The following is a 26,865-nucleotide window of genomic DNA, read 5'->3' as shown; positions in this document are numbered from 1 at the left end:
TACCTTCCCCTCAATTTTGCTGTGAACCTAAAACTGCTCTAAAAAGCATAATTTTAATTAAAAACACTTTGTAATTTAAAAAATTATATGCTAGTCCTTATACTATACCCTAGGAATAAAATAGTGAAAACAAGATAGATTAGGATCATGTCCTTGTGAAACATAAGGTAAGCATTTACTCCTGTTAATAAGAACTAGATAATAACAGCCTTTGTTTGTTTGTTTCAAGTTTTTATTTAAATTCTGGTTAATTAACATATAGTGTAACACTGGTTTCAGGATAATAGCCTTTTAAATGGTTTCGTAGAGATAAACCTTAATTTAGTCATCCCTTTATTGTATGTATATTTAGAGGGGTTTTTTTTCCAGTTTATCACTATTACAGATAACAGTGAACATCTTTATGTATTTCATATTATTTCATTAGGACTGATTTCTAAATTTGGCCGTTTTTAAGGCTGTGCATGCAAATCAAATTCCCCAAAACATACCAATTTATATTCTCACTGACAGGTAGTGAGAGTATCTCCCTCGATATAGCACCCTCTCTAGCACACACTAGTATTTTTTTTATATTACTTCTTAGTATAACACTTTTTCCCCCCAAAATCTTTTGTTGCCAGTGAGGTTAACCCATTTTCCATTTATTGAGATTATGGGTCTAAGCACTATTCTTCTCAGTTCGTGCTATTAAGGATATTAACTGTAAATAGATACAGGTAATGGCCTCACTGTTTGCTTTTAATGGTATTTATGTTTTATATTACAGCTGCAGGAGTCAAATTATAACAAATTTGTTTCAAGATCTAGGAGAGAAACCTGGATATTATTCACCAAGTATTATAGGTGCAGTGACTTAAGTAAATTTCTCCTTGTTTTTCAGCAGGTTCAAACCAGAAATTAAAATATTTTCAAATGAAAAAATATAAAGCATGCCCCTGGTACATATTAAATACACAGTATCTTTGTCTTGCAAGTGTTTCCTCTGAATTGAACTTGCCATGTAAATTGTTCTCTCTTGTAACTTTTTTAGAAAGATTTATTGATTTGTAAGAGAGCGTCGGGTAGGGGGTGCAGTTAGAGGGAGAGAGAGAATCTTAAGCAGGCACCAAGCCCAGCACGGAGCCCATGGCGGGGCTCCACCTCAAGACCCTGAGATCATGACCTGAGCCGAAATCAAGAATTGGATGCTTAACCAACCAAGCCACCCAGGCCCGGTCTTGTAATTTTTAAATTCCTTTTCAAATCCCCAACTCATTCAAAAAGCTACAGATTAAAGATTACCCACACTCCTAATTTATTTTAACATGAAAAACAGGAAGCTAATAGCTTGTGATACAATATAGTAAAAACTGTAATGGCGGGGCGCCTGGGTGGCTCAGTCGTTAAGCGTCTGCCTTCGGCTCAGGTGATGATCCCAGAGTGCTGGGATCGAGCCCCGCATCAGGCTCCCTGCTCCGCGGGAGGCCTGCCTCTCCCTCTCCCACTTGCCCTGCTTCTGTACCCTCTCTCACTGTGTCTCTGTCTGTCAAATAAACAAAATCTTTAAAAAAAAAAATGGTAATGGCATTGATAGAGAAGATACTATGGACACAGTGGAGAAAAGCATGAATTCTCATCTCAGGGTTTTAGATTAAGGAAACTTCTCCAAAGAGGTTTTCTTTCGAGCTGGCCTTTAAAAATAAAACTAGGGGGGCGCCTGGGTGGCTCAGTCATTAAGCGTCTGCCTTCAGCTCAGGTCATGATCCCAGAGTCCTGGGATCGAGTCCCGCATCGGGCTCCCTGCTCTGCGGGAAGCCTGCTTCTCCCTCTCCCACTCCCCCTGCTTGTGTTCCCTCTCCCGCTGTGTGTGTCTCTCTCTGTCAAATAAATAAATAAAATCTTTAAAAATAAATAAATAAAAATAGGACTAAGTATATCGGAAATGGGCCACATTGTTCTAGGCAGTAGTACAAGCATCAGTAAGTCTTGGACTTAAATGAATAATTCATTCTAACTACATTGCCAGTTTTAAGGGGCAGGGAAAGAAATGTACTGTTTTGTTATTAGTTCCTCATTTAATCCTCTCAGCAATCCCATCATAATCATTATTAAATATATACAACATTGTGTGTGTGTGTGTAATTTGTTATTCCTGTTTTACAAATATGGAAACTGAATCACAAGGAGGTTAAATAACTTGACCAAAGTGACCAGCTAGAATGTGGAGACTCCTGGACCCTGTTCTAAACCATTACATCCAGTCTGCCTCTCGCATTGTCTAGTATACTGTGTCTTGAGGAAAGAACTATTTCCATTCCCAGTATATGTTCCAAGACACACTAGTTCATCAAGCTGCTATTAAATTAAATGTGGGGGATATTAGCCAGATGTGCTATCCTCCATTTAGAGGTTCACAGCCCTTAGAATATCAACATCTTTGAGAAGTCTTGTAAAATAGCCCATTTAACTTTGTTTCGTCCAACAAATTTCCAATTTATGTAACCACCAAAGTATCTATTAATGTACACATGGGAGAAAGCTATAGTAGATAATAGGCTGTTACTGAATACATTTGGTGGAGAATTAACACAACCAGTTCTGTGTTTTAAAAGAAAGCTCATTCTGGTGGCAATGTGGAGAATGGCTTAGAGGGAAAAATTGGAGTTGGGAAAACCAATTCAGCCCCTCCTTTCCCCTCAGACTGTACTCCACCTCTCATACCTGAGATTTCCCTGTATCTGTGATCCATATGCTGTTCTCTTTGTCAGTTTGACACCCCTCTGCCAATATCATGCCATCTTAATTACTGTAGGGTTTTGTTTGGGGTTTGGTTTTGTTTGGTCTTTTTAAGATTTTATTTTTGGGGCACCTGGGTGGCTGAGTTGGTAAGTGTCCGCCTTCTGCTCAAGTCATGACCTCTCCCTCTGCTGCTCCCCCTGCTTGTCTTCTCTCTCTTTCTCTCTCTCTCAAATAAATAAATGAAACCCTTAAAAAAATATTTTTTAAGTAATCTGTACATACAGCGTGAGGCTCAAACTCATAACCCTGAGATCAAGAGTCACACTTTACACAAACTGAACGAGCCAAGCACCCCGTTTTTGGTTTGTTTTTTTTTTATGATTTTATTGGGGCGTCTGGGTGGCTCAGTCAGTTAAGCGTCTCTCTTAAGTCTCAAAAGACTCTCGCTTTTGGCTCAGGTCATGATCTCAGGGTCATGAGATAGATCCCTGCCTCAGGCTCTGCGATCAGGGTGGAGTCGGCTTAAGACTCTTTCCCTCTTCTTCTGCCCCTCCCCTCCGTGCTTGCGCTCTGTCTCTCTCTCTCAAATAAATAAATGAATTAAAATTTAAATTTTAAATTTTAAAAAAGATTTATTTATTTGAGAGAGAGAGAGGGAGCACAAGTAGAGGGAAGGACAGAGGGAAAAGCAGACTCCCCACTAAGAGGGGAGCCCCACACGGGACTGGATCCCAGAACCCTGAGATCATGACCTGAGCCAAAGTTAGACACTTAACCGACTGAGTCACCCAGGCGCCCCAGCCAAACACCCCGTAATTACTGTAGCTTTTATACACTATTATCTGGTATGATAAGCCCTCTGATCTGTTGTTCTTCAGGGTGTATTTGCTGTTTTTGACCTTTTTTCTCCCAAATACATTTTAGAATAAGGTTGGTCGTGTTCAAGGAAAAACTTTTCTGGCATTTTTATTGGACTTCGCTGACTCTGTTGATCAATTATAGGGGAAGTTGATGTATTTCCTTGTTTTCTTTTTTTTGAAAATTGGTATTTTCAATATAGTCTTCCCATCTATGATTTTATCGTCTGCTCATTTACACTGGCCCGCTTTAATGTCTGTAAAATAGTTTTATAACAGTCTTACATATGTATTGAGATGATTAGTAATTTTGTCCTTTAATCTGTTTCTCATATTCAGAGGTTCTCTTTGCAAATAATATAGTCTTGTCACATTCTCATAGTTTGATACTCTTATTTCTTTAAATATATTAAATACTTATATCTGCTTCTAATAATTCTAATTTTTGTAGTCTTTGTGTCTGATTCTGTTCTTTGAGTAACTCCTGAGTGACTTGTTTCCAAGTGTATTTTGTGGGTCAGGTTGTTGGGTTGTTTTTGTTTTTGTTTTTTATCATAAGCACATGCTTCTTGGAACCATATTTATAATAATTTAATGACTTATATTTGCTTCAGCCAGGCAGCAAAGGGCACGACCCACCTTAGATCACTCAAAACCACAATTTTAGACTGAGATTTTTCAGGCCATAGAGCTAGCTTAAGCTCAGGGCCCAAACCCAAGTGCATTAGCTGTCTAATGCTGTGTGACAAATTATCTCAAAACTTAAATGGCTTAAAGCAATAATGATTCCTTATCTCTCATGGTTTCAAACAGCACAGTAGTCTCTACCCCACAATGCTTGGTACCTCAGCTGGCAGCCCCAAAGGCTGGGGACTAGAATCACCTGAATTAGCTAAAGATGCTGGCCAGAACATTCACATGTGGTAAATCCCTGTAGCCTGGGCTTCTTCACAAGCTGGTGGCTGGGTTCCTGGGCAAGAATTCTGAGAGAGAGCCTGCACTAAGGGGTAGCCACATTACCTTTTATGGTCTAGCCTTGGAAATCTGGCAGGATCACTTTGCATTCTGTTTGTCAAGGTTGTCCCAAGTCACATCCAGATTCAAGGAGAGAAATAGACTCCACCTGTTGATAGGAAGCAGCAAGGTTCTCTTAAGTACATGTGGGACTAGAAATACTGCTATAGCTGTTTTTGGAAAACAGTGTGCCACACCACGAGCAAGTACGAAGACAAGCGCGTACTTAACAATTCTTAGGGGGTGACATTTTCCTCATTTTCCCTCCTTCTGGAACCTGAGACAGAGATGTAGCCCCACCATCTCTGTTTAGAGTGGGTGTTCTCCTTGTTCCCCTGCTGTAGATGGTGCCTCTTGAAGGTCCTATCTTCGTGTAGAGGTCTCCTTATTTGTGCCCAACCTTTATCTCCTCCTCCCCCAACTTTAGACCACCAGGCATAAGTGCCCTGGCTTCAGACCTGTCTGGATTTGTGTTACCTATTTAAGACCTCCAAAGATATCCCTTACTTTCCTGCTAATTCAACCATGCATTTTTTTTTAAGATTTTATTTATTTATTTGAGAGAGAGAACAAGCGGTGGGGAGGGGCAGAGGGAGAGAGAGGGAAAAGCAGACTCTCTGTTGAGCAGGAAGCCCGACGCAGGGGTGGATCCCAGGACTCTGGGATCATGACCTGAGCCAAAGACTGACACTTAACCAACTGAGCCACTCAGGCGCCCCTCAGCCATGCATTCTAAAACATGTTTACCTTTTATTTCACATGTTCAGATATTCTATGCTAAGAAGGTCTCTCCAGACATCTGATCCACCTTACTTCCTAAAACAGAACTTAGCGGGATATTTTTAATATTGCTTTTTAACCATGAATAATTCTTCAGCATTTTCCTCATTGAGCTATGCCCCCTAAGTGCTATGCGCTACACACTTTTTAGAGCTTTTATTTACTTAGTAAGTTAGAATTTTAAGTCTAAAAATAAAGGACTTGCTTAAACTATGAGAAATCATAAAAGAAATGCTAATAAACATCAGGGAAGAAGATCAAGTCAGAGACCAAAGAGGAGTCCCACAGTGACAAAGATTGCCATGAATAGTGAAAAGGAAAGACACAAGTGTGAAAGAGAAGGAAAATGCAGTAGAACTCAGAAGTATAGAATGGGAATAATCAACAAAACAATACATTCTGAAGAGCTTAGTATTGGAAATACTTGTTCACTTGCTCCCTGCAGTGAATTAGACACTGTTCTCAGGCAGTACATAGTTATCATTCCATCTGATACAAATATGCCCAAATATTCAGAAAAAGACAGTTCCCCATATGTTTGCCCTGTTAATTTACAGTCTGTAAATCACAGATCAGAAAAACTAACAAAAAGTAATATTTCCCTTAGTAAAAGTCATTATTAATGCACTCCTTTTAGGAATAATAAGGAAATACAGTACTTATTGTGCCTGAAACTAAGTAACATTGTGTATCAGCTATATTTCAATTAAAAAAAAATACAGTACTTACAAGCATGAGTATATTGGTTGATAATAGCAAATGGCAGGGCGCCTGGGTGGCTCAGTCGGTTAAGCGACTGCCTTCGGCTCAGGTCATGATCCTGGAGTCCCGGGATCGAGTCCTGCATCGGGCTCCCTGCTCGGCGGGGAGTCTGCTTCTCCCTCTGACCCTCTTCCCTCTCGTGCTATCTCTCATTCTCTCTCTCTCAAATAAATAAATAAAATCTTAAAAAAAAAAAAATAGCAAATGGCAGTGTTCCTTGATCTTGCCTGCATAGATACATGCTCAGTTTTTTTTAAATGAGCTTTTAAAAACTTGTTCTACCAATTTTGTTTTGTTTTTTTAAGATTTTATTTTTAAGTAATCCACACTGAACATGGGGCTTGAACTCACAACCCCGAGATCAAGAGTTGCATGCTCCACAGCCTGAGCCAGCCAGGCGCCCCTCTACCAGTTTTAAAGTCATAATTTCTGGGGCACCTGGGTGGCACAGTCGGTTAAGACTCCAGCTCTTGGTTTCAGCTCAGGTCCTAATCTCAGGGTGATGATCTCAGGCTTGCGAGATCAGACTCCGTGGCGGGCTCCGAGTTCAGCGCAGAGTCAGCTTGGGACTTCCTCTCCCTCTCCCTCTGCCCCTCCCACTCATGCTCTTCCTCTCTAAAATAAATAAGTAAATCTCAAAAAAAAAAAAAAAAGACAGAATTTCTGTTTTATGGTGATAGCTAATAATTGAAAGATTTTTACTCAGTGCAAATCTAATTTTTTATTGTGGAAAAATATACATAACAAAATTTACCATTTTAGCCATTTTTAAGTATTCAGTGAGTGGCATTAGGTACATGTCCTTTTATGTCTGGCTTACTTTTTCTTTTAAGATTTTATTTATTTGAGAGAGAGTAAGCAAGAGAGAGAGCACGAACTGGGGGAAGGGAGGAGCAGACTCTCTGCTGAGCAGGCAGCCCAACATGGGGCTCGATCCTGGGACTCCAGGATCATGACCTGAGCCGAAGGCAGTCGCTTAACCAACTGAGCCACCCAGGTGCCCCTTATGTCTGCCTTACTTTAATTAGCATAATGTTTTCAAAGTTCATCCGTGTTGTAGCATATATCAAAATTTCATTCCTTTTTAAGACTGACTAATACCCCATTATATATATATATATACACGACATTTTGCTTATCTGGACACCTGGGTTGTTTCCCTTTTTTGGCTATTGTGAATAATGCTGCTAAGAACGCAGGTATACAAGTATCTGTTTGAGTCCTTGTTTTCAGTTTGTTTTTGAGTATATACATAGGAGTAGAATTGCTGAGTTATATGTTAATTCTATGTTCAAATTTTTGAGGAATCTCAAACCAAACTGTTTTCCACAGCAGCTTTACCATTTTATGTTCCCACCAACAATGCACAAGGGTTCCAATTTCCCCATCCTCATACACTTGTAATTTTTTGTGTGATTTTTTTTTTATATCATTACAGCCCATGTCATGGTGATGACTTTTTGTTTCGTTTTTAGATTTTATTTATTTTTTTAAAGATTTCATTTATTTAATTGACAGAGAGAGACAGCGAGAGAAGGAACACAAGCAGGGGGAGTGGGAGAGGGAGAAGCAGGCTTCCCGCCGAGCAGGGAGCCCGATGCGGGGCTCGATCCCAGGACCCTGGGATCATGACCTGAGCCGAAGGCAGTCACCCAACCAACTGAGCCACCCAGGCGCCCCTAGATTTTATTTTTAAGTAATCTCTACACGCGGCTTGGGGCTTGAACTCACAACCCCAAGATCAAGAGTTGCACGCTCCACCGACTGAGCCAGGCAGGTGCCCCTGTTTGTTTTTGTTTTTGTTTTTGCTATAGCCATCCTAGTGGGTGTAAAATGATACCTCATTGTGGTTTTGCCTTGATTTCCCTAATGACTAATGATATTGAGCATCTTTTCCTGTGCTTATTACCCATCTGTCTTTGGTGAAATATCTGTGCAAGTAATTTGACCAATTTTTTGAAGATTTTATTTATTTATTTATTTATTTGAGAGAGAGAGAGCACAAGTAGGCAGAGCAGGCAGGGGGAGAGGGAGAAGCAGGCTCCCTGCTGAGCAGAGAGCCCGATGCGGGGCTCGATCCCAGGATCCTGGGATCATGACCTTAGCCAAAGGCAGCCACTTAACCGACTGAGCCACCCAGGCGCCCCATCATTTGACCAATTTTTAATTCTAGTTTCATTTTTAAATCATGATTTCTCCAATGGGGTTCATACTAATGGAAGAGAGTCTAGTTCTCTTGGTTTCAGCTTCCTTTGGGGAACCGAAGCCTTTGGGTTCTAGTAACACTGCCTACTCCTTTTATCTGTCCATCCTAGGGTTGGTAGTTACCTCCTGCTGTCACTAATCTCTGGGCCACTTCCCTGGTCCCTGTTTTGTTTTTTGTTTTTTTGTTTTTTTTTAAGGGGGTTGGGGCAGAGGGAGAGGGTAGAGAGAGAATCCCAAAAGCATGCTTCACACCCAGCATGAAGCCCGTGGCAGGGCTTGATGTCACAACCCTGAGATCACAACCTGAGCCGAAATCAAGAGTCAAGACTGAGCCACTCAGGCACCCCTCCTATTGGTAAAAACTCTTTTTTTAAGATTTTATTTATTTATTTGACAGATGGAGACACAATGAGAGAGGAAACACAAGCAGGGGGAGTGGGAGAGGGAAAAGCAGGCTTCCCCGCTGAGCAGGGAGCCCGATGCAGGGCTCGATCCCAGGACCCTGGGATCATGACCTGAGCCGAAGGCAGACGCCTAACGGCTGAGCCACCCAGGCGCCCCTTGGTAAAAACTTCTGAGCATATACTCCCATTATATGTGTATATATGTGTGTGTGTGTGTGTATATATATATATATATATATATATACTTATTTATAATTGTATTAAGTATATGGCCCATTGAACTAGTGTGAACATTATAAAACATTAACAAACGTTGATATATAAAGGACAAGGTATACAAATTAAGAGGAAAAGCTCTAAAGCTTTTTCTCACCCCAACAGATAATCTTGTGCATCCCAGAGTACACCTACCCTAGTTGGACACAGTTCTAGAGTGTCATTAAGGGCTGCTGAAGGATCTCAGACACATTCTGTTCAAGTTCTTACATGTTCACCAAGCTTAGGGAAAAATTTTAAAATGATCTCTGACTTCAACTCCCTAACCTATTTTAAGTTCCTTAATTCAAACACAAAGTCATAAAACCAGCTCCATAAACTCATTAGCCTCCATTCTAAGCAGTTCCTCAGAATCATAATCAGAGTCTGATGTGCACAGCCTCTGGACTTAGGAAGTGTCCATTAGACTCTTTTTCACCAAAGAACAAATAACCTTGAGATGAAATAAGAGAGGGTATGTGTATGGATTTGAGAGGAACCCAAAATATAATGACCATCATAAAACTGACTATAGCTTCCATCTGACTTAAAAAAAAAAAAAAAGGACCTAAAATATTGTGATGAGAACAATACGAAACTAAGCTATTATCTGGAGTCTTTTTAGGGTTAGTTCCTTTGTTGGATACAATGTAATGACTTATCTCCTTTCTGGGTTCAAACAGTTCACAACTAGCGCTAGAGTAACTCCTGCCAAAGTTGAAAGGTCTTGCAGACCTGTTTTTCTCTAGGTTATCTGGCCAGTAAAGGAAGCTGCTCTTGGTTCAGTGCTTCATGAGTATGTGAAGTGTGCTGGACACCAGCATGATACAAAGTTGAAGGAGACTGTGACTTTTAAGGTCAATGACATTTAGGAATTCATAATCTGATCATGGAGAAACGTTCATACATCTGAGCAGAATCCTGGAAATGATTCCTTGCCGGGAGAAATGGGAGACTTCCCAGAGGGGTTGCCATTTGGTGAAGACAATGAAAATGGATTGTAATTCAGGAAGAAATGAAGCAGAGGAGGGGGAAGGTAAAGCTAAAGAAGTCGAGGAAAGAGAAAACACTGTGTACTGAACTGGGTAGATATGTATTGCCTCATGTAATCCTCAGGAAAGCTATAGGAGATGGTCATCATGTTCACTTCTACCTGTGGAAGACCTGTGGCTCGGGAAAGTTAAGTAACTAGCACACATTACACATGCAATTATCTGCTGGAGAGTTGAATTAAGGGGTGCATTAGCTAGACAATTGCTCATAAGTGCAGTTTAAGTGGTACTAAATCTTCACCGTATATTATTTGTAGGATACAGAGAAGCAGTACTTAGCAGAACCGTTCTTAGGAAACAATATACGTGTTGGGAAAAGAAAGGATATATAAGCTATCGGGGGTACCGATGTGGTCAAGATCCCCCAGGGACACAATTTCCTGTAATACGCAGGAGTAAGAGCCTCTTTAAATAAACGTTCAACAGATTTTTGAGGACTATCAATTAAAAGAGCCCAAATTAATAGCGTGCCCAGGTACCTGACTTATTCTGTCTGGGCAGTTATAGAAGAGGCAATCTTAAATCTGCTTACCTCCAAAGCCAGTGGGCTTGGCAATATGCAATACTGCCTGTAGCATGCTACGGAAATGCAGACAGACAGACAGAGGGACAGACAGATAGATACAGAGATGGGAAGGCTTAAATGGTGATGATTCTAAAGACTGGGCTGCTGTCAGTCATCTCATAGGAGTGAGTAATATCTCCTTCAGCCTTTCATCATAACCACAAATTTTTCAGGTGGCTTAAGTCCCTTAGGGAACAAGATGAGATAAGAATGAGTAAACTGGGGGCACCTGGGTGGCTCAGTCGGTTAAGCGGCTGCCTTCGGCTCAGTTCATGATTCCGGGGTCCTGGGATTGAGCCCCACGTCAGGCTCCCTGCTCAGCGGAGAGCATGCTTCTTCCTCTCCCTCTCCCTGCTGTTCTGCCTACTTGTGCTGTCTCTCTCTCTCTGTCAAATAAATAAATAAAATCTTAAAAAAAAAAAAAGAATGAGTAAACTGGGGGCACCTGGGTGGCTCAGTCCATTAAGGGACTGCCTTCAGCTCAGGTGGTAATCCCAAGGTGCTGGGATTGAGCCCCACATCGGGCTCCCTGCTCGGCGGGGAGCCTGCTTCTCCCTCTCCCACTTACCCCTGCTTGTGCTCCCTCTCTCACTGTGTCTCTCTCTGTCAAATAAATAAATAAATAAATAAATAAATAAATAAATAAATAAAATCTTAAAAAAAAAAGAATGAGTAAACTGATAGATTTCCACTATTAAAGAAATCTACCACTGTGTATTTGTTATCTTCAGGAAATTACTACAATCAAGGGGAGGTGCGTAAGAAAGAACTTTTGCAGAGCTGTGATGTTTTGGGGATTCCATCCTCCAGTATAATGATTATTGACAACAGGTAATTTTTCCTTCAAAAATGTAGAAATTCTTTGGCAATAAATACGCAGTGGTACACTCAAAAGACACCAAAAACTAATGTGGGTGGGTAAAGACCATTTTATTTGAGAAGTCTACTTAAAATAGTTCCACATTTGTTTTTAAATGACAGTGTAATGCAAGTAAATGTTTTCAACTTCTGTTCAGATTCTGTCTCCGAAGATAGCTACTTCTCTTTTAATCTTAAAAACACTGTTAGAAAATTTTCAAAAAATACACAAAAGTATAAAGAACTGTGTCATGAACCCCCAGATGCCTGTTACCGAAGCCCAGTAATTATCAAGCCTTTTTTATATTTGCTTCATCTATCCCCACTTCCCATATTTTGTGTGTGCGAAGCTCTTCTAAAGAAAATCTAGCCATCAGGTTGTTTCACCCCTGCATGGTTAAATAGACATCTCTTAAGAAGACAGACATCTCTTAAGAAGATAGACATTCTTTCCTATGGTCACAATGCCATTATCATCACATCCAACAAAGTTAATACTTAATTAGTAATTAATTAATGTTGGTGTCCTCCAACACCCAGTCCATACTGACATTTCTCCAAGTAGCTCAAAACTGTTTTTACAGTTGGTTTGTTCAAGTCAGGGCCTAAACGAGTCCACACCCTATAGTTGGTTCACATCCTGCACTTCATTGTTCCTCCCTCCCTCCCCCATGTTGTCTTTGTTGAAAAAACTTAGTTGTCCTATAGAATGTCATGCATTCTGGATTTGTCTTGCCTGCCTCCTGATGGTATTAAGTTTTTCTTCTATCATTCATATTTCTTGCAAACTAGAACTTAGCTGTAACTTTCAGGGGTGAGAATACCGGTATAAACTGTACTGTGTACTTCATATTGAATCATTTCAGGGGACCACATGCTATCCGATTGTCTTGCTTCTAATGATTCTACCATTGATAGTGAATTCACACGGCAACGGCTGCTCCTTTCATTTTAAAGACCCACACCCACCTTTCATGTAATGCTTTCATGATTGCCTGAATCATTGGTTTTAACTAGAAATAGCCAAATGCTGAGTTTCTAAATGTCTCCTGCATTCTAAATGTATTAGCTGTAATTCTTCTGCAAAGCAAAATTTAATCAACTGGGGCTATTTAGTTACCCTAGTATATAATTTGATCTGAATAGACCGGATAAATGCTTAATTCTTTCTTTTTTTAAGATTTTATTTATTTATTTGAGAGAGGGAGGAGAGGGAGCATGCATGGGGGGAGGGGCAGAGGGAGAAGCAGACTCCCCACTGAGCAGGGAGGCTGACTCAGGGCTCGATCCCAGGCCCCAGGGGTCATTACCGGAGCCCAAGGCAGATGCTTAACTGACTGAGCCACCCAGGCGCCCCTAAATGCTTAATCCTTTAATTGCCATTTTCAGAATAAGGAGTCGATGCCCTACATACCTCCAGCAGTAATCCATTGTTTGTGGCTTGGATGGGGAGGGCACTTTTTTATTTCATCGGGTATCTATGTGTTTTTATGTACTCAGGGTTTCCGTTTCGGTCATATTCTTTGATTCTCCAGTTGTCTCGTCTTTGGCTATTGAGCCTCTTAATGTTAGCTCCTATGTCCTTTTGGCATGGTCTCTTTAGTTGTGTAAGATTTGCTTGCTGTCAAGGACAACGAGATTTCCCAGTGCCTTCTTGTATGCTTTCTTGCCCCAGTCCTGGCATCAACCGTCCCTCTAAGGAGCTTTGGTTTCTCTTGGTAGGGTGTGGTGTTTAGGGACCATAACCAGAGTTACTAGGAGTGTTTATTGCTACAGTGTTATTATTTCCTATTGTTACTTGACCTTCAGAGCTAGTAAATATATATTTTTTTAAGGAAAAAGAGATCAAGAATACTAATGCTTACAATGTAGAGTTAATATTTCAAGGGTTTTGTTTAATACGTTTGACTTTTACATCAAATCTCTTTTCTCTTACACTGTAAGTCTTGCTTTCTAACAACATGAACATAATTATTCTCTTTTTAAATCTTGTTTAAGGATTTTATAAAACATGAATGAAAAAAAGACTTGAAAAGCAGATACTGGGGGCGCCTGGGTGGCTCAGTTGGTTAAGCGACTGCCTTCGGCTCAGGTCATGATCCTGGAGTCCCAGGATCGAGTGCCGCATCAGGCTCCCTGTTCAGCGGGGAGTCTGCTTCTCCCTCTGACCCTACCCCGTCTCATGTGCTCTCTCTCTCTCATTCTCTCTCTCAAATAAATAAATAAAATCTTTAAAAAAAAAAAGCAGATATTGAAAACCAATGCTAAATATAATATGACTGATCATGATGTCTGCAATTTACTTTAGAATGATTCAGAAAAAAAAATGCATACCTAGGGGCGCCTGGGTGGCTCAGTTGGTTGAGCGACTGCCTTCGGCTCAGGTCATGATCCTGGAGTCCCGGGATCGAGTCCCACATCGGGCTCCCTGCTCGGCGGGGAGTCTGCTTCTCCCTCGGACCCTCCCCCCCCATGTGCTCTCTTTCTCTCTCTCTCTCAAATAAATAAATAAAATCTTAAAAAAAAATAAAGTACTATGGCCTTGAAGAACTAAAATTTAAAAAAAAAAAAAAAAAAAAATGCATACCTATATAGATTAAGCCCAAATAGTAAAATATTAACAATTTGAACCTTGGTGAAAGACACGTGAGTGTTGATTATACTGTTCTTTTAACTTTTTTGTTTGTTTGTAAATTTTTGTAATAGAAAAAATTCTGAGTACCATACCCCATACCTTTTCTCTGATTATTTTCTGGCATATATAAATATATGTTAATGTATTGTTACTGACCTGCCTCTTCAACTAAAAAAAAAGAAAAGAAAACTCAGGGGCACCTGGGTGGCTCAGTGGGTTAAGCATCTGCCTTTGGCTCAGGTCATGATCCCAGTGTTCTGGGATCGAGCCCGCATAGGAATCCCTACTCAGCAGGGAGCCTGCTTCGCCCTCTCCTAATCCCCCTGCTTGTGCTCTCTCTCTCTCTCTGTAAAATAAATAAATAAAAGCTTAAAAAAAAAAAAATCACGGGGCGCCTGGGTGGCTCAGTCATTGGGTGTCTGCCTTCAGCTCAGGTCATGATCCCAGGGTCCTGGGATCGATCCTCACATCGGGCTCCCTGCTCCGCAAGGAAGCCTGCTTCTCCCTCTCCAACTCCCCCTGCTTGTGTTCCCTCTCTCGCTATGTCTCTCTCTGTCAAATAAATAAATAAAATCTTAAAAAAAAAAAAATCAGAGGTCTACATAACAGCAACTGGAGTTTGTATTACTATCTTTTGGGCTTAAATATCTGTTCCTTACCAGCAACGTTGCTTTTGGGATTTATTATAAATTAAACTGTGCTTGCTTCCTTTTTTTTAAGGTTTTCCTTTTCTGTTACTGGGTAATGTGCAAGAAGGGGATAATACAACTTATAACATGATGAAGACACAAGTTCCTTGAAGTATAGGCAAAGAAGAAATAAAACAATCACCCTCAAAATACATAAAAGGCTAAAGTAGTAATTTTGCTGATGTTTTCAACTCATTCCTACAAAACAAAATTTGCTCTGCTATTTTTACAGGCCAGGAGTACTAGAGAAGAAGTTATAAGTTATATCTTTACTATAACCCGTATCTAGTTATATCATAATTTTCAGATCCTGTTTGTCCAGGAAATGAGTCCCATTTGGATAGTTTACCTTTAAGTAGGTAAACACTAACCAATTTCTAAGATGAACTGGTAACTTTACTTAACAGTTGACCTTAATTCTGGGACACAACAAGGGAAATCTATAAGAAAGATGCACCTCGCTTATCTGGCATGTGGTTTCTGTTATGTAGATTCTAGATACACAGTTAAGGACAAGAAAGAAGTGCAGTAGAAGCTGCCTTCACCCACCATTTGTTTATTCCTACTTTCTACATTATTTCAACAAAGTCCCAGTCGGATTTTGTTGTTTACCCTTACAAGATTAGAACAAGTACACTATTAGGGGCACCTGGGTGGCTCAGTCATTAAGCGTCTGCCTTCGGTTCAGGTCATGATCCCGGGGTCCTGGAATCGAGTCCCGCGTCGGGCTCCCTGCTGGGCGGGAAGCCTGCTTCTCCCTCTCCCACTCCCCCTGCTTGTGTTCCTGCTCTCACTGTCTCTCTCTCTGTCAAATAAATAAATAAAATCTTTAAAAAAAAAAAAAAATCTACACTATTAGGTGAAGGAAGTTACTAGTACAGGCAGGCTTGGTGAATCTAATGAGTTACAAATGAGTCTGAATCTGCTAGGATCCATTTAGGCGGCTTCAACAGTAAATGTGTCCTCCCGCATATGAAGCCATCCGAAAGCAAGATGGCACCAGGTTGGCTGGGCAACATCATCCAAAACCCAAGTCCTTTCCATACCTCTGTGCAACTGTTTTCATCATGTCAGCATTATCTCCCCTCACGGTTACAAGGTGACTGCATTAGCAGTTGCAGGCGTCACCTGCAGACACAACTGTGTCCTGCCAAGAACAGGGGTATTTTCCTTCACATCTCTGTATTCTTTATATTATGGAGAAAAACCAGGAGTCCCCCCAACAGACTTTCTCAGGTCTCCTGCCCTGCATGGATCATCACCACCACCACCACCACCTCTACCAACATCCCAGCCATGGTAGTAGCTATTAGATAACAGCTTGCTTTATTTATTTATTTAAGAGTGCTTTATTTCAGCAGAAGAATTCTGGGAATGGCTCTAGATAGGAAAAAATGCTCATTTTGCCTTACTGTCTTTTTTTTTTTTTTTTTTTAAGGTTCTATTTATCCATTCATGAGAGACAGAGAGAGAGAGAGAGAGAGAGAGGCAGAGGGAGAAGCAGGCCCCCAAAGAGCAGGGAGCCCGATGCGGGACTCGATCCCAGGACCCCGGGAGCATGACCCGAGCCGAAGGCAGACGCCCAACCATCTGAGCCACCCGGGCGCCCTTGCCTCACTGTCTTACAAAGCCTGTATGCTTTACAACCCACCTAGCCTTGTGTTTTCGTTGGGTTAGGTTAGTGAAGGTCTAGGGGACTGGCCTGCTTAGGATGCAGAGCGAGGAGATGTATTTCAAGTGTCCAATCGAAACCAAGGAACAAAAGATAGATTAAGCAGATGTAAACAAAGGAAAACAGGCCAAAAAGACAGAGCAGGTTCTGTGGGTAGTACCTGGAAAACTACTAGGACCTCTAGAAGATCCACAGTGGAGCCTGAGGAAGAGAAGAAACTATAAATGGCTCTAAGTTGATTAAGACCACTTTGTTGAGAAAAATCCAATGGATTGTTAGGCTTAGATTGTCTCCATGCATTGTCCATGAGCTGAGTCACTCTCCCTGGGTTTCCTTTTTCATTTCAGCACCTGCTTTAATTAGCTGCTTCCTCCCACAGTAGAAAAGGCGGTGGGGGGTAGCGGGGAGTGGAGTTTAGATGAGCAGTAAATAAATTAGCACTGGCAGACATGCATCTCTTAACTGTTTGAACCTTCATGACATCACAACAGAAACAGAAACAATAGTGGAGACAGATGATCAGTTGTTTGCTTTAGAATTATCACTTTAGGGGCACCTGGGTGGCTCAGTCGGTTGACTGAGGGACTCTTGATTTCAGTTCAGGTCGTGATCTCAGGGTTGTGAGATCGAGCCCTACGTTGGGTTCTGCGCTGGGCGTGGAGCCTGCTTAGGATTCACTCTCCCTCTGCCCCTCTACCCCCTACCACTTGTGCCATAAATAAATAAATAAAGTTTTAGAATGATCACTCTGATGATTCTGATGATAGAATGGATTGAAGAGTTTAGGACACAGGCCAACCAGTCTCGTGCATTTGTCCTGGCAAAAGGAGAATGTCTCAACTTAGAGGGCAGCAGTTGAGATGGAGATGAGGGGATGAATTCGAGTCTTACTGAAGAGGTTTAAATGGCAGTATTTCAAGAACAGAAGAAACCTGGGATAACGGAAATTACAGGCATAGAGATCTAAGTGGATAAAGATTAGCTGGCATAGTTTGCAGGCAAGAATTGGGTTATGGGAAAGAACAGATTAGACATCCTTAGCACATAGAAAAATTAAAACCATTTGAGTAGATGCAGTTGCCTTGGATCAATGAGGCGATAAGAGAGTATGGAGATCAGGCAAGGCAAGAAGAGAAAACCACAAATGACGAGGAAGAGAATTACGCATTTGGTGTCATGTAACCTAAGGAGTGGGCATAGGGATAGTTCAGAAAATTGTGAAGCAAATGAGAACTCCCTACTCAGAGAAGAACCCCAATATTAAGCAAAATTAGCATCAGATGCTATAAAAAATTCTGTATTCTCCTTTTTTTCATGAGAGAATATTTTTAGCATTTCCCCAAGTCATTAAATAGTCCTTAGAATGGTCTTAAAGATTTGATCACAAGGATGTATTATAATCTGATTAACATTCTCCTACTATTGAATATTTAAGTGTTCCCGATATTAAAGTATTTTAAAATTTGATAATAAATCTTTGAAGTTCTGACCCTTTCCTTAGGTAGATCCTAGATGATGAATTACTGAGACAAAGGACAAGACTTCCTGTAGTTTCTTTTATCTGGGTACCAAAACATTCTTACTAAAGTTATTGTGGCTCATCTTATTTTTTTGTTATTATTATGAATAAGACTTTTTCTGATATATTTTTTAAGACTTCACTGCTGATGCGGAGAGGATTTACTGATTTTTATGTATATTTCTTTTATTTTTTTATTTTTTAAATATTTTATTTATTTAAAATAAAATCTTTAAAAATAAAATAAATAAATAAATAAATAAATATTTTATTTATTTAAGAGAGAGAATGAGATAGAGAGAGCATGAGAGGGGGGAGGGTCAGAGGGAGAAGCAGACTCCCTGCCGAGCAGGGAGCCCGATGCGGGACTCGATCCCGGGACTCCAGGATCATGACCTGAGCCGAAGGCAGTCGCTTAACCAACTGAGCCACCCAGGCACCCTGTATATTTCTTTTATATCCATACACTTATGAAACTTCTTTAAAGAACCTAACAACATTTCACTTGATTCTCTTAGTGTTATGGGTAAATCATCTGCAAACAATACTAATATAGTCTTCCATTTTTCCATTAATGTCTCTTATTTATGTACCACTTCTTATTAGTTTGGGTGGAATTTCTTAAATTGTGTTAAACAATTGTAGTAAGAGCAGGTAATTTGATCTGCATTAATGATTTGATTGAGAACACATCTATTTTTACCATTAACTGTGTTGGCTGCCGGTTATGAAAGATATTCTTGGGGTGCCTGGGTGGCTCAGTTGGTTAAGTGTCAGACTCTTGGTTCTGCCTTAGGTCTTGATCTCAGGGTGGTGAGATCAGAGCCCCACGTAGGGCTTCACGCTCAGCACAGAGTCCGCTTGAGGGTCTCTTCTCTCTCACTCTCTTCTCTCTCCTCCCCTTCTGCCCTTCCCCCTGCTCACGCTCTTTCTCTCTCTCTCCCTCTAAAATAAATAAAAATCTTAAAAAATATATATTCTTCATTGCGTTAGGCTTTTTTGTTGGGAACTCACCTTCATTGTGGTAGATTTGGGGGCTCCTGTTGTTTCAGTGCCCTACAAAGAGATAAAAAAATTTCAGGGGTGCCTAGCTGGCTCAGTCAGAAGAGCATGCAACTCTTGATCTCAGAGTTAGAGGAGTTCCAGCCCCACATTGGGTGTAAAGATAACTAAAAAAATGAGTCAACTTAAAAAAAAGAAAAGAGTTTCAATTTATTCTCTGTTTTATTTGGCTCATGATAAACTACTGGGGTCGTCATGGGGGAATTTTTTCTCTATCTATGCCAATAGGTTCTGTAATGCTTTCAAGGACACTGATCTAGAGCCAGACTAGCCCAGCTGCCCCAGCTTTATCAGGTTATTAACTGTCACCTACAGAAGTTACTTACTCTCTGTTCGTAAGCTTCCTGCTCCGTAAACCTTGAAAGATACGTGGGTTTGAGTAAATCTGTGAAAGAAATCCCTTGTTTGTTTTTCAAAGATGACATACTTCCCTTTTACTCCGTTGGTATATGTTGCGATTTCTTTTCTCACTCTTAAGATTAGTAATAATATGGGGGCGCCTGGGTGGCTCAGTCGTTAAGCGTCTGCCTTCGGCTCAGGTCATGATCCCAAGGTCCTGGGATCAAACCCTGCATCAGGCTCCCTGCTCAGTGGGAGACCTGCTAAGTACATGATCTCACTTACTCCTCAAAATAATCCAATTATTTTTCCTATGCTGTGGATAAGAAGCCGTGGTTTGGTGAGAGGTTGAATAATTTGCCTGAGGTCCTCCAGCTAGTGAGTGCTAGAGCTGGTTTTTGAACTGAGGCAGTCTGTGTCCAGAGCCTCTGTCTCAACCACCCTATATTATATCTGCCCCATGCCTGACACATACTTTCACAAAGGCCATCTCATTTGAGGCTTTGACTAACTGTACAGGATGGGTTTTATTATCCTTTATTTGTTTCACACAAAGAAACTGAAGCTAAGAGAGATTAAGAGAATTCTCCGAAGTCAACACATTTAATAAATGGCAGTGGTAGAACCCAAAACCAGCAAGGAAGACAGAATTGATTCCTGCCTTTCTGCAGGAAAGTAGGTCACCTGTTTGTAACCAGTGTGTTTTGGAGAGTACATTTGATTGGCATTGTGTGTGGTCAGTTCTTTCTTCCCTTGTTCTGAGCCTCCTTGCTTGATTTCAGGGAAACATTTGGCCAGAGGAGCTCACCCCAGTAAACCACTCACCTAATCACCTACAGAGGCAAAAATATTCAGTTGTCAAGAAAAGAAGGCATAATCTCAGTCATTAGACAACTAAATGGATACTTTTGGTGACTTTACCCAGTTCTTAATACCTCCATAGGTATTCTGCTAACTTATTGAGTCATACGATATTAAATTGTATATTGTTAACAGATACATATTAAATGCCTGGAATGGGCAACACACCTTGCAAGATGTTGGAAGAAAGAGAAGAACAATTCAAGGTTTCGGAGCTAACTAGCAGGTGTTGGCATGACATTGATCATTGCTGCTTTTGCGTAAAGCTGTCTCACTGTGCATATGCTGAAGTTCAGGCCCACAGTGGAGATTAGAGACCCTCTCTGGGGTACTGGGGAATTGTATGTAATTGGAAAATGCAACCTGCAGATTTAGTCTTTTGTTGCTTTTGTGCTTCTTAATATGTTGGAAGAGTCCATAGAATTATTTTGTTTATATTTCAAAACAACAAGAAACATATGCAGGGGTACCTGGGTGGCCCAGGCAGTTAAACGACCAACTCTTGATTTCGGCTCAGGTCATGATCACAGGGTTGTGGGATTGAGCCCTGGGTCGGGGTCCACGCTGGGTGTGGAACCTGCTTAGGATTCTCTCTCTCCCTTTCCCTCTGCCCCTCTCCCATTGCTCGTGCTGACTGTCTGTCTCTCTCTAAACACACACACACATGTCTGTATGCATAGATAATTTCTAAAAATATGCATACCAGGGGCGCCTGGGTGGCAAAGTGGGTTAAGCCTCCAACTCTTGGTTTCTGCTCAGGTCATGATCTCAGGGTCCTGAGATCCATGCCTTTCTGGCTCCATTCTCAGCATGAAGTCTGCTTGAGATTCTCTCTCCCTCTCCCTCTGCCCCTGCCTCTCATGCTCTCTCTCTCTAAAATAAATGAATAAATCTTTAAAATAAAAAAAAAGATACATACCAGACTTGTTAATAATAGCTGCTACTTAATTGGGGCAGGGAAGAGGGATACTTTCACTTTTTAATTCCACAGAATTCTGTACAGTTTGATTTTTTTTAGAAAGCCTATATTTCTAAATTATATATATATATATTTTTTAAAAAGACTACCCCACGTATCCAATAAAATATTGTTCCCTCTCTACTCAGCTTCCATCCATACAAGTGAATGCTAAATTAGAAATAATTCTGTGTACGTTGTGATAAGATTTGATTTGATAAATTAAAAGCATAGATTAGAGTTCCTTGAAAATATAATGATGCTTTTAAGCCTTTTTATAAACACTGTGGTGTTCTCATGGTCCTCATTCTGGAGGGTGACTGGGAAGAAGGTCAGCTACGTGGCTCCAAAGTGCTCTGACCTGAAAGGGTGGGGATTCAAGGTAGGCCTGATCGTGATGGAATAAAGCAAAGCAGATCCCCCCAATTATAACCCATGCCTATCAAAGTGCTTTGGGGCCCAAGGACCTCTTGTTCAGCAAGACTTGCAAGGTCTCAAAGCTTTCCATGGTCTGATCCCGATCTCCCCGCTCAGCCTTATCAGCCACCAGCTGCTCATACCCACATCACATCTATTCCCGTGACAAAAGTAGGTAGGACTGCCCAGTACCCCTATCTATGTCCAGTGCCATATTTAGGCAGGGCCTCAAATGTACCGTCCCTTCTTGTGCATCCACACTTTTGCGTGTGCTAGCCCCTCCCTCTAGCAGGCTTATTCCCTAACCCCTTGCCTGGTCCCTCTAGCAAACTCCTATTTTGCCTTCAAACCTTAGCTCAAGGGTTATTTTAGACTCTGTAGCACCATTCCTGATTTGCGTAGATTTTCGTGGGCACTTTTGTTGCAGTCTCATTGTCCTGTTATATCCTAGCATACACCCTAATTTTTTACTCTATACCATAAGCCCCTCTGTTCTTGTATTCCTGTATCCCCAACCTCTATCAAACCCCTCAATACAGGGGCACCTGGGTGTCTCAGTTGTTGAGCGTCTGCCTTCGGCTCAGGTCATGATCCCGGGGTCCTGGGATCGAGCCCCACATCGGGCTCCCTGCTCAGTAGGATGCCTTCTTCTCCCTCTCCTACTCCCCCTGCTTGTGTTCCTGCCCTCACTATCTCTCTCTCTCTCTCTCTCTCTGTCAAATAAATAAATAAATCTTTAAAAGAAAAAAAAAAACCCTCAATACATAGTAGTTGCTCAATACACGTTTGTCAAATAAATGAATGACTCCACTCATACCATAAGCTCTCTTCCTGTAGCCAGCATGTAAATGCGGGCTCTCAAAGAACCTGAGTGACGCCTGGACATCCTGACCCCCCTCCTCACTTTCTCTTCATTTACCCAGCAATGGGTACTCTGAGACTTAACGGAAATTGTTTTCACTTCCTTCAATTAAATAAAACAGTCTGGATCCCTGACTTGCATAGTTATTTTTAACTTTCTAGAAAGTTCTAAATGAGTACTTTGGTTTGGAAGGGTTTTTCTACAGCTCTTTTTTTTGCCATCCTGTAGATTTGGCTCCATTTGTCCTAAGATTGCAGCACAATAAAAATCTCCTCTCTCCTAGTGCTTGTCTTCACATCAGTTTGGCATTAACAAGCCCAAGACTTTTTACAGACTCATTTCAGCTGAGCAGGGAAATAGAATACAGTACCTACTAGGAAACATAAATGAGTCTGGCTTGCTAGCAGTTCCTGGAAGTCTTTGTGTTTTCCAATAAATCCATACAAATCACACAGTGAAAGAGAAGCCACAAAGCAAAGTCTGGGACCGTTGGGGTCATGTTGGTAATTAAACCCCCTCTCCTCTTGAGACCCAGTAAGAGCCTTTCCCCTACAAAAAAACCAAAAGCAAAAAAAGGCCGTATGCTTGGCTGCCAAAGTAGATCTGACCAAGCATCCTCTCACTGTAAGAGATTAAAATAAAGCCTCCTGCAGTCCTTTTCTCCAGATACACAAAGAAGTGACCGGGCTGAGGCTCAAGGGCACAGTTCCAGGCCCAGTTGGCAAGAGCAAGTCAGGGCTCCCATCCTCCCAGAAGGCGCAAAGGACAACAATGTTTCCTAGAAAAGAAACCAGGGATGGAGACTGAAGTAGACGTAGCCGATATGAAACTATTATGTGAAAACCGAAAGCTGTTTCAGTCCTGCTTCAAAGGCAGATTATTCTAGGAACTTAAGGGAGGCTGGGCCTTCAAGTAACGTGACTGGGGGAAGCAATGCAACAGAAGTAAAGTGGGACCAGCGAGGGGCGGCCTTCACAAAGCCTGCCTTTGTGTCTAGAGGTTACAAATATACCATAAAAATAGGATTCAAGGAGCACCTGGGTGGCTCAGTTGGTTAAGTGTCTGCCTTCAGCTTAGGTCATGATCCCGGGGTCCTGGGATCGAGTCCCGCATCGGGCTCCCTGCTCAGCAGGGAGTCTGCTTCTCCCTCTCCCTCTGCCCCTCCCGCCCCGCTCGTTCTCATTCTCTCTCTCTTAAAGAAATAAATAAAATCTTTAAGAAAAGTAGGATTCAAGGTGGGGCGCCTAGCTGGCTCAGTCGGAGGAGCATGAGGTCATGCGTTCGAGCCCCACGTTGGGTATGGAGATTACTTAAACAAACAAAGAAACTTTTTTAAAAATAGGATTCAAGGGGCACCTGGGTGGCTCAATCATTAAGCGTCTGCCTTCGGCTCGGGTCATGGTCCCAGGGTCCTGGGATCAAGCCCCGCATCGGGCTCCCTGCTCTGCAGGAAGCTTGCTTCTCCCTCTCCCACTCCCCCTGCTTGTGTTCCCTCTCTCGCTGTGTCTCTCTCTGTCAAATAAATAAAATCTTTTAAAAAAAATAGGATTCAAGGTTAATCTATATTGTGATATTTATTACAACGCTATTTATAATAGCAATAAATTGGTAGCAACTGGAGTGCCTGGGTGGCTCCGTCGGTTAAGCATCTGCCTTTGGCTCAGGCCGTGATCTCAAGGTCCTGGGAGAATCAGGCTTCTCCCTCTGCCCCACCCCTCACTCGCTCGCTCTCTTGCTGTCTCAAATAAATAAATAAAATCTTTTAAAAAAATTGGTAGCAATCTAAATGTAGCAGTGTATGATCAATTACATAGCCATGGTTCAGAGCATTAAACCATAATTTTCTAATGCATAGTTAGTAAGTAACCCAGGAAGATGTTCATAATACAATATCCAGTTTTAAAAAGCAGTATATGGGGACTTCTGAGTGGCTCAGTCAGTTAAGCGTCTTGCCATTGGCTCAGCTCATGATCCCAGGGGCCTGGGATTGAGTCCCACATCAGGCTCCTTGCTCAGAGGGGAGCCTGCTTTTCCTTCTACCCGCCACTCCCCCTGCTTGTGTGCACTCTCACTCTGACAAATAAATACAATCTTTAAAAAAAAAAAAAAAGCAGTGTATACTTTGTTTACACTTTCCTGTATTTTTCCATAGTTTTGATAATGAGCATACATTAGTTATAACCCAAAAGTTTCATTATATTTATTTTAAAATTTATTATTCCCAAGTGTATCTTTTTCAGCCTTTATATTTAAAATAAATTTTTTTTAAGATTTTATTTTTGTAGAGCAGTTTTAGGCTCACAACAGTACTGAGAAGAAGGTACAAAAATTTCCCACACACCCCCTGACCCCACACATACACAGCCTCCTTCATTATCAATATAATCACACGAGAGTGATACATTTGTTACAATGGATAAACCTGCATTGACAAGTCATAATCACCCAAAGTCCGCAGTTTACCCTAAGGTTCACTTTTGGTGTTTACATTCCATATGTTTGTACAAATGTACAATGACATGTACCTATCATTATAATACAGATTATTTTCACTGCCCTAAAAATCCTCTGTTTTCTGCGTTTTCATCCTTACCACCCAACCTCTGGCAACCACTGATCTTTTTACTGTCTCCATAGTTTTGCCTTTTCCAGAATGTCATATAGTTGGAATCATACCATATGTAGCCTTTCACTGGCTTCTTTCACATAGTGATATGCATTTAAGGTTCTTTCTTGTCTTTTCATGGCTTGATAGTTCATTTCATTTCTTTTTAGTGCTGAGTAATATTCTGTTGTCTAAATGTACCACAATTTATCTATCCACCTACTGAGGGACATTTTGGTTGCTTCCAAGTTTTGGCAATTATGAATAAAACTACCATAAACAGAGGCACCTGGCTGGCTCAGTTGGTGGAACATGTGACTCTTGATCTCAGGGTTGTGGGTTCAAGCCCCACCTTGGGCATGAAGATTGCTTAAAAATAAAATCTTTAAGGGGCACCAGGGTGGTGCAGTCAGTTGAGCGTCCGACTCTTGGTTTCAGCTGGAGTCATGATCTCAGAGTCCTGGGATCGAACCCCATGTTGGGCTCCATGATCAGCATGGAGTCTGCTTGGGATTCTCCTTCCCTCTCCCTCTGCCCCTCCCGACCCCACCCCTGCTTGCTTGCGTGCTCTCTTGCTCTCTAAGATAAATAAATAAATCTTTAAAAAATGAAAATTAGGGGCTCCTGGGTGGCTCAGTCGTTAAGCATCTGCCTTCGGCTCACGTCATGATCTCAGGGTCCTGGGATCGAGCCCCACATTGTTCTCCCTGGTCCGGGGGAAGCCCGCTTCTCCCTCTCCCACTCCCCCTGCCTGTGTTCCCTCTCTCTCTCACTGTGTCTCTCTCTGTCAAATAAATAAATAAAATATTTAAAAATAATAATAAATAATAAAAAAATAAAAAAATGAAAATTAGGGGCACCTGGGTGGCTCAGTCAGTTAAGCATCTGCCTTTGGCTCAGGTCATGATCCCAGGGTCCTGGGATTGAGCTCCGCATTGGGCTTCCTGCTCAGTGGGAGTCTGCTTTTCCTTTTCCCTCTCTGTCCCTCCCCCCACCCTACCCTCCCGTTCATGCTTTCTCTGTCTCTCTCTCTCAAATAAATAAAATATTTTTTAAAAATTAAAATTAAATATTTTTTAAAAGAGAGACATTGAACAAAGGAATAAGATGGTCAGATTTGTGTACATATGTATTTTTAATAATTAACTTTTAATAATACATACTTGTAAAAAATAAAAAGAAAGTAAAAATCATCCAGATGCTCTTAACTTGGAAATGGCCATTGTCAATATACTCAGTGCTAGCCTTCTTTCTATGCATATTTACAGACAAAGATAGATGAATACATATTATAATTTTAGAAAAATGGAAATAATTCCACGGATGCCATGAAATTGAATGTTACTTGAAATAAAATGGAAGTAAAATTGAAAAACTTTAACTTGCGGTAAACTTGAGATAAATGTTCCATTTAATTCAATCACAGTGGATTAATTCCTAAAAATATCTGTCCAAAATTAAGAAGAAAAGATAGTGAAATACTGTGAGGTTTTATCAGTGGTGGTGGTGATGGTGGTGTTTTTTTAACCTATGTTTCAAAGTATCTACTTCTACTAACTGCCTGGAGGAAGTGAGCATATTTGGACTTTTCCCCAGAAATTCTTCTCGCCAAATTCCCATTATATTATTACTTTCACCTTATCAAGTTTTATGACACATTCTTTTCAAAAACCACTATTCCTGGAGTTGTTTCATCTTAATCCTGTGTTAGTCCAATCAGTCTGTTTTACCATGGTTTGTCTGACTTGACAGGGCTTCATCCACCAATATGTT

General features: G+C 41.1%; 1 protein-coding gene across 8 annotated transcripts in view; it reads left to right on the top strand.

Moving 5' to 3' along the window:
* Positions 1 to 26,865, top strand: part of PIGL (phosphatidylinositol glycan anchor biosynthesis class L) — a 122,301-nt gene that overhangs the window by 2,095 nt on the left and 93,341 nt on the right. For all 8 annotated transcript variants that reach the window (XR_003525232.2, XR_003525231.2, XR_003525230.2 and 5 more), the window contains exon 2: positions 11,347 to 11,446. Coding sequence is in view for 4 of the 8 variants with exons in the window: in XM_027625513.2 (XP_027481314.1) it covers positions 11,347 to 11,446 (100 nt within the window). In the remaining 4 variants the exon portion in view is untranslated. The remainder of the gene's footprint in view (positions 1 to 11,346; positions 11,447 to 26,865) is intronic.

This window comes from Zalophus californianus, chromosome 16, assembly GCF_009762305.2.
Source record: "Zalophus californianus isolate mZalCal1 chromosome 16, mZalCal1.pri.v2, whole genome shotgun sequence".
NCBI lineage: Eukaryota > Metazoa > Chordata > Mammalia > Carnivora > Otariidae > Zalophus > Zalophus californianus.
This window is presented reverse-complemented; position numbering and strand designations above follow the sequence as displayed.